The sequence below is a fragment of the Macrotis lagotis genome, chromosome 2 (genome assembly GCF_037893015.1).
Source record: "Macrotis lagotis isolate mMagLag1 chromosome 2, bilby.v1.9.chrom.fasta, whole genome shotgun sequence".
Classification (NCBI taxonomy): domain Eukaryota; kingdom Metazoa; phylum Chordata; class Mammalia; order Peramelemorphia; family Peramelidae; genus Macrotis; species Macrotis lagotis.
This window is the reverse complement of record NC_133659.1, coordinates 94818693-94835949: the sequence shown is the minus strand read 5'-3', so window position 1 is coordinate 94835949 and position 17257 is coordinate 94818693. Positions and strand designations below refer to the sequence as shown.

The 17257-nt window shown below is 33.5% G+C and overlaps 1 protein-coding gene across 1 annotated transcript in view; it reads right to left on the bottom strand.

Annotated features, from left to right (window-relative positions):
* Positions 1-2907: 2907 nt before the first annotated feature.
* The window catches only part of LOC141512916 (complement factor H-related protein 3-like), a 133607-nt gene continuing 119257 nt past the window's right edge, over positions 2908-17257 (bottom strand). Inside the window, exons 8-10 of the mRNA XM_074222278.1 lie at positions 8621-8815; positions 6978-7157; positions 2908-4642 (exon numbers count right to left, since the gene is read on the bottom strand). Coding sequence (XP_074078379.1) covers positions 4404-4642; positions 6978-7157; positions 8621-8815 — 614 coding nt within the window. The 3' untranslated portion in view covers positions 2908-4403. The remainder of the gene's footprint in view (positions 4643-6977; positions 7158-8620; positions 8816-17257) is intronic.

Sequence of the window (17257 nt, the reverse complement as noted above, 5' to 3'; positions counted from 1 at the left end):
TGGCCTTGGGCAAGCCACTTAACCCCATTGCCTTGCAAAAAAATATAAAAAAAAGAAGAAGCAGCTTTATATTAATAGGATTAAATTTTCTTGATTTAAAAGACTGGTTTCTAAAAAAAAGGACAGCACCACTACTTTCTCATGGATCTTCTAGTTTGAAAGAAAAAGATATAAAGTTGTTTCTAGTTCTCAGGAGAAATGAGGAGGAAGAACAAAAAAGTATTGTATGTTATTTGAATATATCAAAGGCAAAGGATAGACAAGGTTTAAAGACTTAGAACTCTTCATATCTTGATTTCTTCTTCCTGCCTCCTGCCCTCTCTACATTACTCTTCCTCCTTCTTGCCTGGCCACCTATCTATTTTCTCCCCATATCTGTCACCTTCCCAGGTCCTTTTCTCTCTTCTGTTAGGACCTGGGAAATCCACATGGCCCTTTGTCAACAGAGATCCAACTAGGCCTTGGAAAGAAAATTTCAAAGAACAGAATAATGGAATAGATTGGAAGGGACCTCAGTAGCCATCTAGAATCAATCTCAACTGAATAAGAATCCTTGATATATAAAATTGATCTTCCTAAAGCAAAGATCCTCTTCTATACCCCCCATTTAACAAATTTCAGAATCAAATAAAAAGTCCCCCTTTTGGCTTTTGAACTTCTATCTTTATTGTATCTATAACTTATTCTCCTCCATGTACACTATGAGCCATCTTTTACATCTCCTGGCTTCCTTGAGTTCTTTTAGCTTGCCTTCTGCAACAAGTCTTTGCTGATCCCCTTTAATGATTATACTTTTTCCTCTAAGATTTTTGTGCCTTATTTCTAGATAACTGTTTCCATGATGTCTCCTTCCTTTAAAATATAAACATCTTGATTAGCAGAAACAGGTTTAGGAGGGTTTTTTCACATTTTTTTTTGTATCCTCAGTACTTATCATTGTTCCTGGCACACAGCAGGTACTTAACAGTTACTTGACTTTATGATAATCCTCCAGCTTCTACTTGATTGCCTCCCAGGAAAGGAAACCCACCACCACTTTCCAAGGAAGCTCATTCCACTTTTGAACAGCTCCGCCAGGAATTTTTTCCTCCTCTTCAGAGATTTGTTTTTTGTTTATAAACTTCAAGACAAGTTTGTCCATAACTGTCTAAGTTTGAAAGATATTTGAACTTTAAAAGATATACAAAGCTTACTTTTGGGATGTCTAAAATCCTGTAAGATTTTTTTCCCTCTTTCCCTTCCTTTCTTCCTCTTCCATTCTTCCATTCTCTAAGCTTCTAACAAATGCCAATTTTTCTTTCTTCCATTGTAGATATTAATATTTTTAAAAAAGATTTTTTGCTATTTTCTTTTTTAGACTACTGAATCCACACTTTTCTTGTCATTTTTTAAATGTATTTCAGGCAATGGTATTAGCTGACTTGCCCAGGGTCACACAGCTAGGCAATTATTAAATAGTGTCTAAGGCTGAATTTGAACTCAGGTACTTCTGACTCCAAGGACGGTGCTTTATCCACTGTGCCACCTAGCTGTCCTCTTGTTATTGTTTAGATACATTTCAATGTACATGGTAATGGAGAGTGTAGAGAAGTAGTTCACAAGTTCCTCACCTTCTCTTGAAGGAGGGAAACCACTTGACTGTGGCAGAAATTTTAAAAAGTTACACAATTCCCACACAAAGTACCTTTTTCTGCTCTCCAGAGCATCTTGTTTTGTTTTTTCAAACTGTGAGTGCTGCCACTTAATCTTCTAAAGTCCTTCATAGTTTTTGTCAGTTCTTCACAACCTGATAGCCATAGCCATCTTCCTTTTCCTTTTCTCATTTAACATTCATTTTGTTAATTTATTTTTGCTGATCTATGTTTTTCTTACTTGTATTGCCATAACTTCTCTTATCTCTTCTTTTTGAAGCCTGTTCACAACCCCTTTCTTTCATTCCTTTCCTTTTTCAGATGGAATCATTTCATTGAAACCCTTTTTCTTCAGCTTGGGTTTTCTTTTACCCAAGTTTTCTCAAATTTCTCCTCCTTAAATTCAATTCATGATTTTTTTCTTAAGTCCAAAGTTTTTATATCATCTTTACAATTCTACTTTTTAACTTACTTATCCAGAGACCACAGTTTTTTAACTCTTTCCCAGAAAATATAGTATCATATAAGCTATAATTAAAATTTAATTTCCCCTTATTTACAGAAATACTTGTTGGTTTCTGGTCACTGTTAGAGATTGTATCCTTCATTTGTTGAAATCATTTTTGAATTTTCTTTATATTTTTGAAATTTTTCATTAAATTTTGAAAAGGCATATAATGACCTTATCAAGAATAAGGTAAAGGTAGGCTTGCTCATTTTCTTTTAGAACAGATTTATAAGACCTATAGCCCAGGGTAATGCAATGTTCCTAGTTTCCTTGCTCTTCAGCAAAGTATTTAACAAAGTATACCATATTATTTTATGGAAATGAAAGTCAAATATGGATTAGATAATTATACTGATTATTGATTTTCAGTTTCTTGATTCTACTTTGTGTATTTTTTGTTTTTTCTCAACCACTCTAGAGATATGTATTTAAGACTTAAAATCATTATTTAAGACTTAAAATCATTATTTCTACATTTTCCCAAGATGATACCCATATCCCAACATCATACATCATATACTAAGGCAAACTAAAGGGAACATTAAAAGTGACAGAGAGATAAAGAATTCCATTTCCGTAACCATTGTTTTATTGAGACTTCATGTGACATTTGACTAAAACAATCTTTTGAATTGTTAATTTATTTTTAAAAATACCATTGTAATTAAAACTCTCTCTTCTTTTCTCTCTTTCATTTTGTCCCACCACTCTAGTTTTCTATTTATTTTCCCTCCATTACATTTCTTTCTTTCTTTCTTTCTTTCTTTCTTTCTTTCTTTCTTTCTTTCTTTTTTTGGGGGGGGCTTTACAAGACAATAGGGTTAAGTGACTTGTCCAAGGTCACACAGCCAGGCAATTCTTAAGTGTCTGAGGTTGGATTTGAACTTAGGTCCTCCTGACTCCAGGTTCGGTGCTCTATCCACTGCACTACCTAGACACCCCATTACATTTATTCCTGAAAAAATACATCAACCAATTAATCAGTTAGCAAGAATTTATTAAGCAACTCCTCTATATGACAGGTACATGCCAGCCACTAAGGTTAAAAAACAAACTGGTATAAAAATCAAACTAGTTTCTGTTCTCAAGGAGCATGCATTCTATTGAAATAGTAGCCAAAAAAAGATAATAAAATCTTTAACTATATTGAGAGGATCATGTCTTCTAAGAATAGGAGAGTAATAAACTTACCATATTCTGATTTTTGAGATCAATGTGTGATATTGTGTTTAGTCTGGGTATCTAATTTTAGGAGGGACAGCTATGAAAGAAGAGTATAGAGAGGAAGTCACTCATGATGACAAATAACCATGGGTTCATGCCTCGTAAGGACTGGTTGAAGAAGCTGAAGATGTTTTGCTTAGAAATGAGACCTGTTTTCAAATATTTGAAAGGATGACACCTGATAGAACTAGATCCAGTCTGTTTGTCCCCAGAGAGTAAGAGGAGGAACAATGTGTAAAACTTGAAATAAGGTAAATTTAGACTGGAGGAAAAGTTCCTTTCAAAGACATTCTTTTTCTTTGCACTACTCTCTTTCCCCTAACCTAAAGAGACAAAGAATCAAGAGGGAAATAATTTTTTTTTTGGTAAGACAATGGAGTTAAGTGATTTGCCCAAGGTTTCACAGCTAATAAGTATCGTCTGAGGTTAAATTTGAACTCAGGTCTTCCTGATTCCAAGGTCAATGTTCTATCCACTATGCCACCTAGCTACCCTGGAAATACATTTTTAAATGATTTTTTTTTTTAAAGAGGCATCTTGGAGGGGAGGGAAGAAAAAAAATTGTTGCATAGAAATAGAAAGTTTTGCATAGCAGATTTGAACTTTCATGTTCAATTATCTTTTTATTGTATTATGTTATGGATATGCTTATTTTATTCAATAATTTAAAAATAAAATTTAATGATAAAAAAAGAAGGGCACCATCTTTGAAACCATAATGACCTTGGTTCAAGACCTACATCTGACAAATAGTGACTATGTAATCCTGGACAAATAATTTAGTCTTTTAGGCAGCTCTGTAAGAGTGTAGTTGCATAGAAAGTGTCTCCCTGCATTGATAGGAGTCCTCTCATCTGGAGTTTACTCCACTGATAAAATCACAGGCCTGATACCTATCCCTAGATTTGTCAATGATCTTTTTTAGTAGCATATATGCAGCTCAGACACTTTTTGTGTATTTTTTTCTGTTTAAAGAGATCAGCTTTATGAAAACATAATTAATGGTTTGTTTTGTGGCTCTTGGGACATTAATCAATTGCTTAATAATAATAATAATACACTGCATTATCTGAATAATTAAAATATCCAGATCCATAATCACTGTAACAATTTGGTGATCCAGTCCATTTCCCTCCAGAGCATGTTATGATGTTTGAGCCCATCTTTTGAAAGCCTTCATGACATTGATAGTGTACTACTTCTCCAGACAGATAACTCTGTTTTTTAGAACCAATAATATCAGCATTTTCAAACTCTGGAGGCACGCCACATCCTACATCTGAAAAGGGGAAAAGTTATATAAGATAGCTACATTTAGTGAGGTATTTCATTGAATTATATCATTTAGAGTAAATTAATTAAAAATTTTCCCCAAAGCCAAAAATTACCTATATAAAAATCCTATACTTAATGTGTTCATAAAAATATTTCACTTATAAAGTAAATTATTTATAATATTTCTCAATAAATCCAAAAAAGCCTAAACAAAATGCCCTTCAACAAACTAGATTTATGAAAAATGTTAAATGAGGAAAATGAAAATGGATTAACTATGGCATAGTGGGGGAAGGGAAACCCATTTGACTTGGAGTTATAGCATTTGAATTCCAGTTCCAGCTTTGTCATTTACTATTGTGGCTTTGGGAAAGTCTCTAATGCTCATCTAATGTCACCATTTTCAACAGATGGTGGGATGCTACATTCTATACTTGAAAGTAAGTGCTACATTCAGGGAAATAAGTGATCAATATTTTGACAACCAGTCAGTTATATGTAGCTTCCATCATCCTTTAACATGACAGTATCTTTGATGATGATATTCCCTGAGTCAGGATAGCAATAGCCAAAAAGTTTCCAAAGAATGAACCATAGAATCCGAGTATCATTACTTGTTCTTTCTCCAAAACCATTTTTATTATACAATTTTTTAAAATCTAAAATTATGATGGTGATATTTGATGGCACTTCTGGCTCACCTTCACCATAACTAACATCACCTTTCTGCTATAATGAGTTGTTAGAGTAGGACATTGTTACACAAAGTGCCATTCCTCATAAAAATAAAATATAACAAATATAACTCCAAAAAAATGGGGAAATCTCTGTAAAAAAGGGAAAATGGAGATATGAAAGGAAGTAGGCTCAAATCCTGCTCTGTCCTGGAGTCCTGGTATATATTCTAACTTTTTTTTGCATTTTAATGACATTATATTCAATAGATGTAGAACAAGGTAGGGACCAGTAATCTTTCTCTGCCAAATTAATAGTGCATTTAGGAAAATAAATAGTAAATGTTACCCATAAAATGAAACTGTCATTGATGACAATGCTACATATATATATGTATATATTGATAATGTACTGTTTGTTGCTTATTCTCAAAAACTAAAAATCATATTATTGATATCTATGAACATTTGAATTTTTCTATCCTTCTGTGCTAGGACTTATCTCTATGTCAGAATGAAACATTCAAAGTGAGCATTAATGGAGGCAGAAAGCAGAATCCCAAATGTAAAAACAAAACAATTGTCCTACAATTGTGAACACTGAAAAGGCTCTTTGGGCTTCCTATCAATAAAGATAAATAAAAAGTTAAAAGATTTATGAAGTTTAGGCACACATGCAATATAAGGGTTTTTTTTGGCAATTGCATCTGTTCCCTTTCAGTCTGTCCATATGCTTCCTAGATTCTTTCAAATCCCCATTTTGACATGTGCCTTTTCCAGTCCTTCCCTAAGCCCTTATAGACCATGCTAAATCCCAGCTATCATACCATACTATTATTCCCTGTTTTTCTTTGAAGGAGTATAATTTAGACTACCATTAGATGCTGTCACTATGGTTTCCAGCCAAAGACTTTACAAAGTGATATGAAGAAAGTAATGAAAGTTTGCTCATTAAAATTTGGAAAGAGATTAACTCTAGAGAAGATACTTTTAAGGAAGTGTTGGACACATCTCAAGTGTTGTCAGTCAAAACTGTAGGCCAAAGTTGAATGCTACCATAACAGAGGAGAGTTTGGAAAGCACCTTCATTTCCATTTCATGGAAATTAATTCAGTGAACTGTGTATTCTAGGGAAGACCACTTTCCATAGAAATCTGATATACTACTAGAAGCAGTATAGATGGAAAAAATTGATTACTTTTCTTCCTAATGCATTTCCATTTGACTTTAAACTCATCATTTTGAAAAGAACTTTTTTTTTTAGTCCCACAGTGACTAGTGTGCAAACTGCTCAAATTTGAGTTAGGAGAGAGGGATTATTTTCCTGGTTCTTCTCCCAGAGTCTCTGTGTTTCAGATTCATCATTTATTCATTGGATATAATGTTGTTTGCCCTCTCCTAATCAAATGACTGATGTGAGGAAATTGCTCTGACATCATTTTCTATGAGTGATTTGTTCCAGGCTTGCGTTTGTGATTTTTGCCTGGTTGATTGATGCAGATCACTAACTCATCTGTAGCCTCTAGTTTTCAAAGAGTTGAACTGAGTGGACATTGAGAGGTTTATGAATTTTCTGAGGGTCACACACCTAGAATGTGTGAGAAACCTGTGAATAGAAATCAATCTTTTCATTTTTTTTCCTGCAAAGGATGGATTAGAGCATACCTCTACATGTTGGGGGTTCTGTCCACATTCCATACTGGCATGTAATTGTGCTAGATCCTTTTAGGATGTGATGGTCTTGGCATCTGTATTTCACCAGAAATCCTGTTGTATATTCTGACATCTCTGGTGTGATAATGTCCCCATTTTCAACAGATGGTGGGGTTCCGCATCCTCTATCTACTATAATAAAATGGTTAACTCAGGAAAATAGATTGCCAAAAATGTCACCACCTTTTTGATGTGGTTTCTATCATCACTTAAAATATTACCATTGATATTAAAGTGAATGATTTATTATACCACTGTAATCCTGCTACATGCTCACAGAAAACTTTTCCTAATCACTCTCAAGTTTGTTTTTCCCTTTGATGATTATTTCCCATTTGTCCTTTATATAACTTGTTTGTACACAGTTGTTTACATGGTATTTCCTTCCTAGGATGGAGAGCTACTTGAGGACAGAATGTCTTTTATCATTTAAAGCCCTCCTACCTTTCTAGTCTTGTACTTCAGTTCCCCATGTACTACTCTTAAATCCAGTGACACTGACTTATTTGTTGTTCCTCTCACAAGATACTCTCTCTTTTGTCTCTGGCTATTTTCCTTGGTTGTTCTCTATTAACGGAATCCTTTACCTCTTCTTTGTCTCCTGTCTTCTTTCAAGTCCCAGCTAAAATTTCATTTCCTATAGGAAATATTTCTTGATCTTTCTTAATGTCAAATCCACCCCTCTATTATCTACTGTACCACCAAAATTTGGTTGGTCAGAGAAGTTGATCAGAATTGTTTATTAATTTCATGACTGGTTTCATTCTTCCATACATTTATGCTTTCTCAGTCACCAATGGAATAAAATAAGACTGTGCACTTTGCTCCCATGCTTTTTAAATATATCTTCAGCAATGTTATTAAGTACCAGAGACTGAGGTGTTTTCTTAAACCAAAGTGCCAAGCATTCAGTCTCTACTGCAGAGATCACTAATCTGATGGGTCTGCTATGTTATTCAAATGCCAAATGTTTATGTGCCTAAAAACTATTTTACAGAAAACTCACATAAAGTAAGTGATCACATGGGATCAGAAGAAACTATACAAAGACACTCTCAAGGTCTCTCTGAAGAACTTTGGAATTGATTGTATGACAAGTAAGAAATTTGCAGGGACCACCCAGCAACCAATAAGGTGCTGTGTTCTATGAGCAAAGCAGAATTGAAGTAACTTAAAAGAAATGTGAGATGTACAAATTTATAGAATCCATTCATTATGTTTACATGGCTTATTTATGTGGGACTTGTAGTACAGCATTCTGAGTTCAGGTTGGTCTGATCAAACATAGTTGTACACACTGTAACTTGACTCTAATAAAGTGATGTCATTTTGGTCTTCTTCGAGAATGAAGGACAACAACCAACTTTGTCATCTATGATAACCTTAGCATTATAAGAAAATAAATTCTTTATACTCAGAAAATTATTTCTAATAGTTTGCCCTCAACCTATTTTAAACTTAAGAAAATAAAAGAAGAGAGATCGATTTAATATTCCTGGTGAATTTCTTAGGTTTCAGGTATCCTATGTTTAAGATCTCTTCCTACAAAATCCAATGATTGGGGAAATTTTGATGGGAAAATGAATAATACTTACAGACACATCTAGGGTACTGCAACTTTCCTTTTGAACATTGTACTTGAAATTGTGATGTTTGTGAATCTTTCTGATAGCCATCCTTGCAAGTAAATTCAATAGTACTTCCAGTTTTAATATATTGTTTTTCAGACTCTGTCTGTTTCATTTTTATGTTGTTTTCATCTAAGTCTTTTAAGGTTACTATGCATGGTTCTATGAAACAAAGAAGAAAGGTGGAATCTGTAACATATGGATTGAGTATTTTGAAGAATTTAATATATTTTGCAAAAAAATTAAATAAGCAAAAAAGTAAATCATGGGGATGACTTCCATGATTACTGATTCATCACATGTTCTTTTTACTCCAGGGTCAGTCAGAACCACGTTGAAATTTAATTGGGAAATATTTAACAAAATAGATAGGAATAAACTAGAACACAAATAATGATAATGTAGTTTTCTAAATTAATATGTACCAGCAGGGATTCCTATAAGGTTTAGTGCTACTTATTTCTATGTGAGTTTGACATCAATGAGACTCTATGCACCAAAATTTTATTTCAAACATACCTAGACATGATGGAGGGACTGACCAGTTCCCATCTTGACATGTCACTCGACTGGAGCCCTCCATTTTATAAAAGGATTGACAGTTGTATTGCACTGTTGATCCTGAAGAATATTCCTCTACTAAGAAGTTGATGACATTTCCATGGGAAATAATTGGAGGTTTTCTACATTTTGCTCCTGTTGTTGCTAAGGAAAAAAAAAAGAATGTTTTTACTTTGAAAAAGATAGAAGTATATGTGATAGTTATGAAAAGATTGAAGCATTCCAGGATAAAGCATCATTGAATTCTGTGATTTGTGAAAGTACAAAGAATATGCATTGTCTTGGAAAGGATTAATTGTAAACATGATTTTCAGAAGAATTAACCCCAGGCACAGTGGGTTTCTTAATAGTCAAAGATTAAATTGCTTACTAGATAGTAATTTCTAAGATAAAGTAATAGATTAGTAATCAGTCAACAAACATGTATTAATAGTCTTTGATGTCTGAGACACAGCTTAAAGTTAAAAGAGTTCATACCCTGAGAGAGCTTGCATTCTATTGAAGTAGACCATAAATGGGATATCTTTATATAATCCCTCCAAGAGAATAAGTTGCAGAGAAGGTACCTCTGTGCTTTGGTAGAAGGCTTCCTTTCATTTGGAGTTCACTCGACTGATACAATCACATGTGTATAAATACTCACATCTAAATACATGCATACATAAATACACATATACAAATATGTACATATTTATGTATTTGTGCATATAAATATGTAAATATGTGTATATAAGAACCTTGAGGTCCATTATATAGTTTTTTCTATTAAAGATTTTATTTGAGTTTTACAATTTTCCCCACCAATCTTACCCCCCCCTGAAAGCAATTTGTCAGTCTTTACTTTGTTTCCATGGTATACATTGATCCAAATTGAGTGTGTTGAGAGAGAAATCATATCTTTAAGGAAGAAATAAAAAGTATAAGAGATAACAAGATCAGACAATAAGATATCTGTTTTTTTTCTAAATTAAAGGAAATAGTCCTTGAATTTTGTTCAAACTCCATGGTTCTTTACCTGGATACAGATGGGATTCTCCATTGCAGACAGCCCCAAATTGTCCCTGATTGTTGCACAGATGGAATGAGCAAGTCCATCAAGGTTGATCATCACCCCCATGTTGCTGTTAGGGTGTATAGTGTTTTTCTGGTTCTGCTCATCTCATTCAACAACAGTCCTTGCAAATCCTTCCAGGCTTCCCTGAATTCCCATCCCTCCTGGTTTCTAATAGAACAATAATGTTCCATGACATACATATACCACAGTTTGCTAAGCCATTCCCCAATTGAAGGACATTTACTTGATTTCTAATTCTTTGCCACCACAAACAGGGCTGCTATGAATATTTTTGTACAAGTGATGTTTTTACCCTTTTTCATCATCTCTTCAGGGTATATACCCAGTAGTGGTATTGCTGGGTCAAAGGGTATGCTCATTTTTGTTTCCCTTTGGGCGTAGTTCCAAATTTCTCTCCAGAAAGGTTGGATGAGTTCACAGCTCCACCAACAGTGTAATAGTGTCCCGGATTTCCCACAAACCCTTCCAACAATGATCATTATCCTTTCTGGTCATATTGGCCAGTCTGAGAGGTGTGAGGTGGTACCACAGAGAAGCTTTAATTGCATTTCTCTAATAATTAACGATTTAGAGCAATTTTTCATATGGCTATGGATTGCTTTGATCTCCTCACCTGTAAATTGCCTTTGCATATCCTTTGGAGGTCAATTTTATTTCAGTCTTGTTTTTATATTTCCATCTCCCAGCATGTTACTTTTAAAATATCTGCATGGTAGATATTTAATACATGTTTAAGTATTTACACCCCCTCTTTTGAAACATGAAGTATTGGGATTGTAAGTCCCTTGTTGAAAATCATACAGTCAACAAAAGTAATAGGGATATAATCAATGTATCCTGAATCCTAACAAGTAGCTTTTATGCCACACAACCAGATAACATTCAAAGTCAGTCTGGATTGAAGTAAGAATCAATAAGAAAATGATAAGTATGATTTCCAACAAGGCAAATGAGTAAACTTCAGACCAAAAATGTTTTATGACTATAATGACTAAGTTGAAAAAAAATTTCTGTACCCCTTCACTGTGGAAATGAAGGTCTACAGATGAGGAGGTTCACATTATGATTAAATCTGATTTATGAATTAGTTTTGTTGGATTGCTTTTGTTTTTCCTTTTAGTTCTAAGACTTGTGCCTTTGGATGACTTGGTAGAGAAGAGAAAATGAAAGGATATGTTTGGGAATAAATGGTCAAATAAAACAACATGGGATAACATTTTGCGCACATTAAAACACTAAATAAATGTTATCTACCATTAACTATTATTAATAATGTTAAAAATATGATATTAATAAAAAGTAAAAGAAGAAAAAAACTTAGACAGTCCAAATGTCTTTTGCCACAACAATGTGCAAAGTCAAACTGGAATGATGGTAGTCTTTCTTGAATCGCAGTTTTTTCTCTGTAATATGAAGAATTTTTATCTAGATAGCCTCTAAAAGCTCTTTCAGCTCTATATCTCTTATGATAGCTGAGTTCATTGAGATGGTTGAGCAATTAATCCATTCCACTTTAGTGATAAGTCTGAATCCATAAAGTCTAAATAAAATTGGCTTTATTAGCTTACTAATGAAAAACAAATCAGAATGAATACAAGCAAGAGGTAAGTTTTAAAACTTTTTAGAAATAACTTCACAATAAATACTTTTGTTTGAAATTTATTGAAATTTGATATGGGGAGATAAGTGAAAAATATGGTCATTCAAATAAATCTGATTGAATAGATTCACAAGCAGAGAAGAGATCTACATGAAAAGTATGTAGAAGTCTTTGGGGGGGGATAACTGTATTTCTTCCAAAGAGAAGGAAAATATTCAATTTACAAATTCAATTTACAAAAATCCTATTTCATGGAATCTTAGAGTTTCAGCACAGAAAGGAGCCTCAGAAATCATCTAAATCAAGGGTTCTTAATGTGGAGTCCAGAGCCTCCTACATAGCCCATCAATGATTTTGTTAACTTGCCTGGAAAAAAAAATCCTCTAACTGAAATTTAATGTTTTGTAAAATTTGTAAAATTATGAATCAAAAATTTTATTTTTAGAAGGGAATCTTCAAAACTTTCCTAATATTTATAATGTAAATGTATATTCTGGTTTAATCATCTCATTTTACAGATAAGTAACTTGAGATCTAGAGAGGTCAAGTGATTTTTATGAAGTCACAAAGATAGAGGCAAAACAGGAACTGGAATTTAAATTCTAGTTCATTGCTCCCTTTAATAGTTTTCTGAAACATATTCACTAACAAGACTCATATAAAGGTGCAAGAAATTTCTCTAATTTTAAATTTGTATCATTTAAATAATAGTAATAAACTTGGAGAGTTTAAAAAAAGCTTCATTCTTTGAAAATAAGGAGTGTGTTGCTTCTTAAACTCCCTACTCACAGATTTGGCTCCAGCTGATATTTTCCATGATTGCAAATTATTTCATTGGTGATTTTAGGCTCAAAATTGATCTTATACTGATAACAAATAGCTGTACCATCTCTAACTTCTCTGCTCTTTACTAAGTAGACAAAACACATTCTGAAGTTGTTGGCGACAATTTACAATCTTGTAGCTGGACTGTCTCTCAAAACAAAACAAAAAGGAAAATAGAAAGATGTCTTATGAGCTATAGCACCTTTTCAACAATCTTATTGAAAACGATATGCAACTATTGAAAAACATTCTTCCCAAATGATTTGAACTAACTAAGCATGCTTATGTTTATCATAGTCAAGGGAATGAATAGCAATTCCTACAATACTACTCTGTTTTTTCATTGTCTATGATGGAAGGGAATGATTGCTAGTGATGTCTAGGCATGAAAGATAAAGTTTATTTTCACCCACCTATACATTTGGGATACACAGTTTGATTTCTCTTGCACTCCACTTTGAAATCCAATTTTGACTGAAGTATGTATCCTGATAAACACTGAATTTCAATGGAATCTCCTACTTCCAGGTACATGCTTTTATTAGACCTTCCTTTTGGAATGAATCTCTGTTCTGCCATTTCCTCAAATGTAACATAACATGGATCTGAAAAGATAGATTTAGTTCAGAATTTAAGTGTGATATAATTAGAGTTTTCAAGTCTACAAATACAGGCTACCACCATGTCAAATACATTTCTAGTTCAAAATGTTTCTGATAAGGCAAACTCTCCTAATAGTTCAAAAGGGCATGCCTTCCCTTTATTTCCTACATGTCTATTTGTTCCTAATGCTCATTTGGTTTTTTCCTGTTTGATCCAATCTTTAGAGAAAGCATAATGCTATGAAACAAATTTTGAAATTGGAGTTAGAATACCTTGGTTCAAATTCAGTCTCTGACACTAGTTGTGTAGCTGACCATTTTGCTTCCCTGTGTTTCAATTTCTCCATATAAAAATGGGAATATTAATCCTTGAATTAATCAAAAGTCAAAAATTTATTGGGAATCTTCTCTGGTGTCAGGCACTATGCAAAATTCTGGGGTTACAAAAAAAGGCAAAAACTGTCCCTGCTAATAAGGGAGTCTAACAAGGGAATCTACTTAAGGGAGAAAATATGCAATCTAATTAGGTACTAACTCTATACATGATAAAATAGAGGTAATTTTAGAGGGATGGCACTAGCATTAAAAGGGAATTAGTAAAGATTTCTTTCAGAAAAGATGAGAGAAAAACACTTAGAAAAGTCTAGAGTGATTGATACAAGGATGTAGTTCCTATTGTCAAAGGAATTGCACCAATATTTGTATTTAACTTTGATATATCAAAAGTTGGTGCATTTGTAAAAGACTCCAGAGTTTATTTTCTTTTTCCTCATAAATTAGACACTCCTTAAACATCTACAAGTCAACCAGCAATTGGGCTATTATTGTCAGGATAGATTTGATCTTTGGGGACAATTATAAATGAAGTTTCCTTTTCCCAGGGTCAGAGGTGGACAAGGACCCAGGACCCAGTAGAAGGAAGGTGTACTAAAGATATGTGTGCCCATCTAGAGGAAGAAAAAATAAAACAAAATTAAAAAACAATCCTTCATAATCTGATGAACCTTTTATAAAAAAGTATCTCTTATGTATCTCTTTTCTTCAATCCTAATCCCTCTTACCTAAAATGACTAATCTATTAGCATGTTTATAAAAAAGTGTGTATATGCAAAACTAACCTGACTGCTGCTGAGAGGAGTGGTGTGGGAAGGGAGGGTAGAAGGAAATTTTAAATATACATGTGCATATGAATGAAAAATAAATAAATAAAGTCTGTCAAGATCCTTCTATAAAAGATATGTGCACATATACATATGTTTATACTCACATAATATATACAAATATACATGTATGTATATACACATGTGTATAAATGTATATAGGCTCTAACATCTAACATATAAATGAATACATTCCTGAGGTTTGTAAATCATTTAATAACACTTATATTCAGATCAACTATGTATAAATCAAAATTTATGTTCCACAAAATCTTGAACTTGACTTTTGTGGAATGAGAAGAGTTGTAACCCTATTAGTACAAAGGTCTGAATTATAGAAAAACTAACTTTATAGGTTTTGTTTTCTCATTAGTGACTATTTGTATCCTAGTCTTACATATGTATAAGATTAGTTCTTCCTGGTGGGATATGCAGAATATGTACAGAAATTCCCTGCCTGGAACTATTCCATCTTGTGTAAAGTTGGGAATCATTTCTATCTCAAGGAGCTTGCAAGGGTGATCACGAAGAGTTTTCTAACTGGAATTCAGTGGGTATACAAAAACATCACCTTTCCTCTTTTTCTTCTTTTTGATTGATTTTTGGATTTCTTTGAAATAGGTCCTGAGAGCCACATGGAGGAAGGTCAGTCAGTTTCATTCACCTATCTTTGATGGTCATAGCTGTCTGTTTGGTGGATTTTCTTTCTTGATCTCAAGTGAATAAGCATTCTGAGTTTGAAATATCTAGTCAATCTTGTGAGTGTCAAAAGGTCTGTAGACTTGTAGCAGTAGCAAAAGTAGGATGTGCTAGTGTAGTAGTCACTCTTAAAGGTCCTAAATCTGTGGAAGTGACCTTAGGGACAAAGTAGTCCAAATACCCCATTTTACAGATGAAGAAACAGGTCTAGGAAGCTTAAATGACTTGCTCAAGGTCCCTTAGGTGAAAGAATCAGAATCTGAACTCAGATTTCCTGACTCAAATCTAGATATTTTGCTACTATACCACACTTTCTCACAAAGAAAATAATCTTTAACAGAAGTGGAGAAACACAAGAAGAATCGATGAATGCAGAAAGATAGCTATTTAAGAACAAAACAGCTTTCAGGATTATGATACTCTCATGGAATATATGAGATGGGTTCAATGAATAGAGAGTTCCTTGGATTTCAACTGAGTTGCTCACCTAGAAGAAAACTATACCTGAAGGAAATTGTAAATATGCTACAAAAAGAGAGAATTATTTCTAAGAACATGAATTTTGAGGTATTCCTCTGTTTATAAATGTTCCTTGATAACTTTGTACTTTTAAGTCTGAACCTAATCTACCTATAAATATTGTGCATATATATATATGTATGATGGTGTGCTCCAGGGTTTGGGGCATATTTTTAAACTACTGTTTATATTATACTATATTAATAAATGACTTTTCTTTAGGTTTTTTTTTGCAAGGCAAACGGGGTTAAGTGGCTTGCCCAAGGCCACACAGCTAGGTAATTACTAAGTGTCTGAGACCGGATTTGAACCCAGGTACTCCTGACTCCAGGGCTGGTGCTTTATCCACTGTGCCACCTAGCTGCCCCAATAAATGCCTTTGTTGAAAGCTAGTTATCTACTGATTGATTATAAATGATAGCAGAGATTCAATAGCTATAGTAGTAAGACTAGTTACTCAAATGCTTTTCCCTAGACCACTGTGGTAGTATCAGTCTTTGAGCACCCTCATGTACCTATATTAATTAAGGGAGTTAGCCCAGAGGGAATGCTGCATATAACTAAAGAAGTGCTAAAGTATTGATGTTACTTGTAAATTGCAACTACTAATAGGGTTAATAAACGTTAAATGAGGTTAAGGAAAAAAAACAAGCAATAGTAAATAAAATGAGTAGGTGTGTCAAATAAATATATACCAAGATATCTCACTAATGTTTAACTTTCTAATCAAGAGGAATCTTACATGATAAATGGAAAATTTTAAATAATTGGTGCCTTAAGTAAAGAGATTTATTTTAGTTACAAAGAGACATCAGAGCATAGTGAAGACAGGACTGGTCTTGGATTCAGAAAATTCAAGTATTGCCTCTGACAAGTACAGGCTCAATGATCTTGGGAACGGTCACTTAATTTGTCAGTACCACTGGTAATTCTCAAATGTGTAGTAACCTACTGACTGTAAGATTTAGAAAAGTTGCTCATATGCATTAGAAAAGAGAATTTCCATCAAAGGAGTTCTATATAGGAGTTGGGTGGATCAAAAATAAAAATAGTTCTATTGCATTATTCATCCATTCGATTAGATAAATGGAAAGTTCAGAGAATAAGACAACTATCAGAGTAAATGATTTATTTCTTAAAATCTGTGATCAATAGCTTCTTTTCCTTTCTTTTTTAAAGCTTATTTCTCCTTTATTTTTGTTGCTTTTTTTCACAACATGACTAATGTAGAAACATACTCTTCAAAATATTTCCTTCTTATGTTTAATTAAAGCTTATTCTACTTACCTAGACACCTGGGTGCATCTGTCCATGTTCCATTTTCACAAAAAGATTTCTTGTGTCCTTCCAGAAGGTAGAACATTTGGCACTTGTACTCTACAAAAGACCCTGGTGGGTATTCTTTTTTAGAAAGAGTTATTGTATCTCCATTCTTAATGGTGAGCGGAGGTCCACAATTTTTGCTCTCTTCTATAAAAAAATAAGAGGTTATTATGGATGATATTACACAGGACAGTTCTACAGTGGGTAGAAGTTCAGCCCGGCCTGCTGGTTCATTTGGGC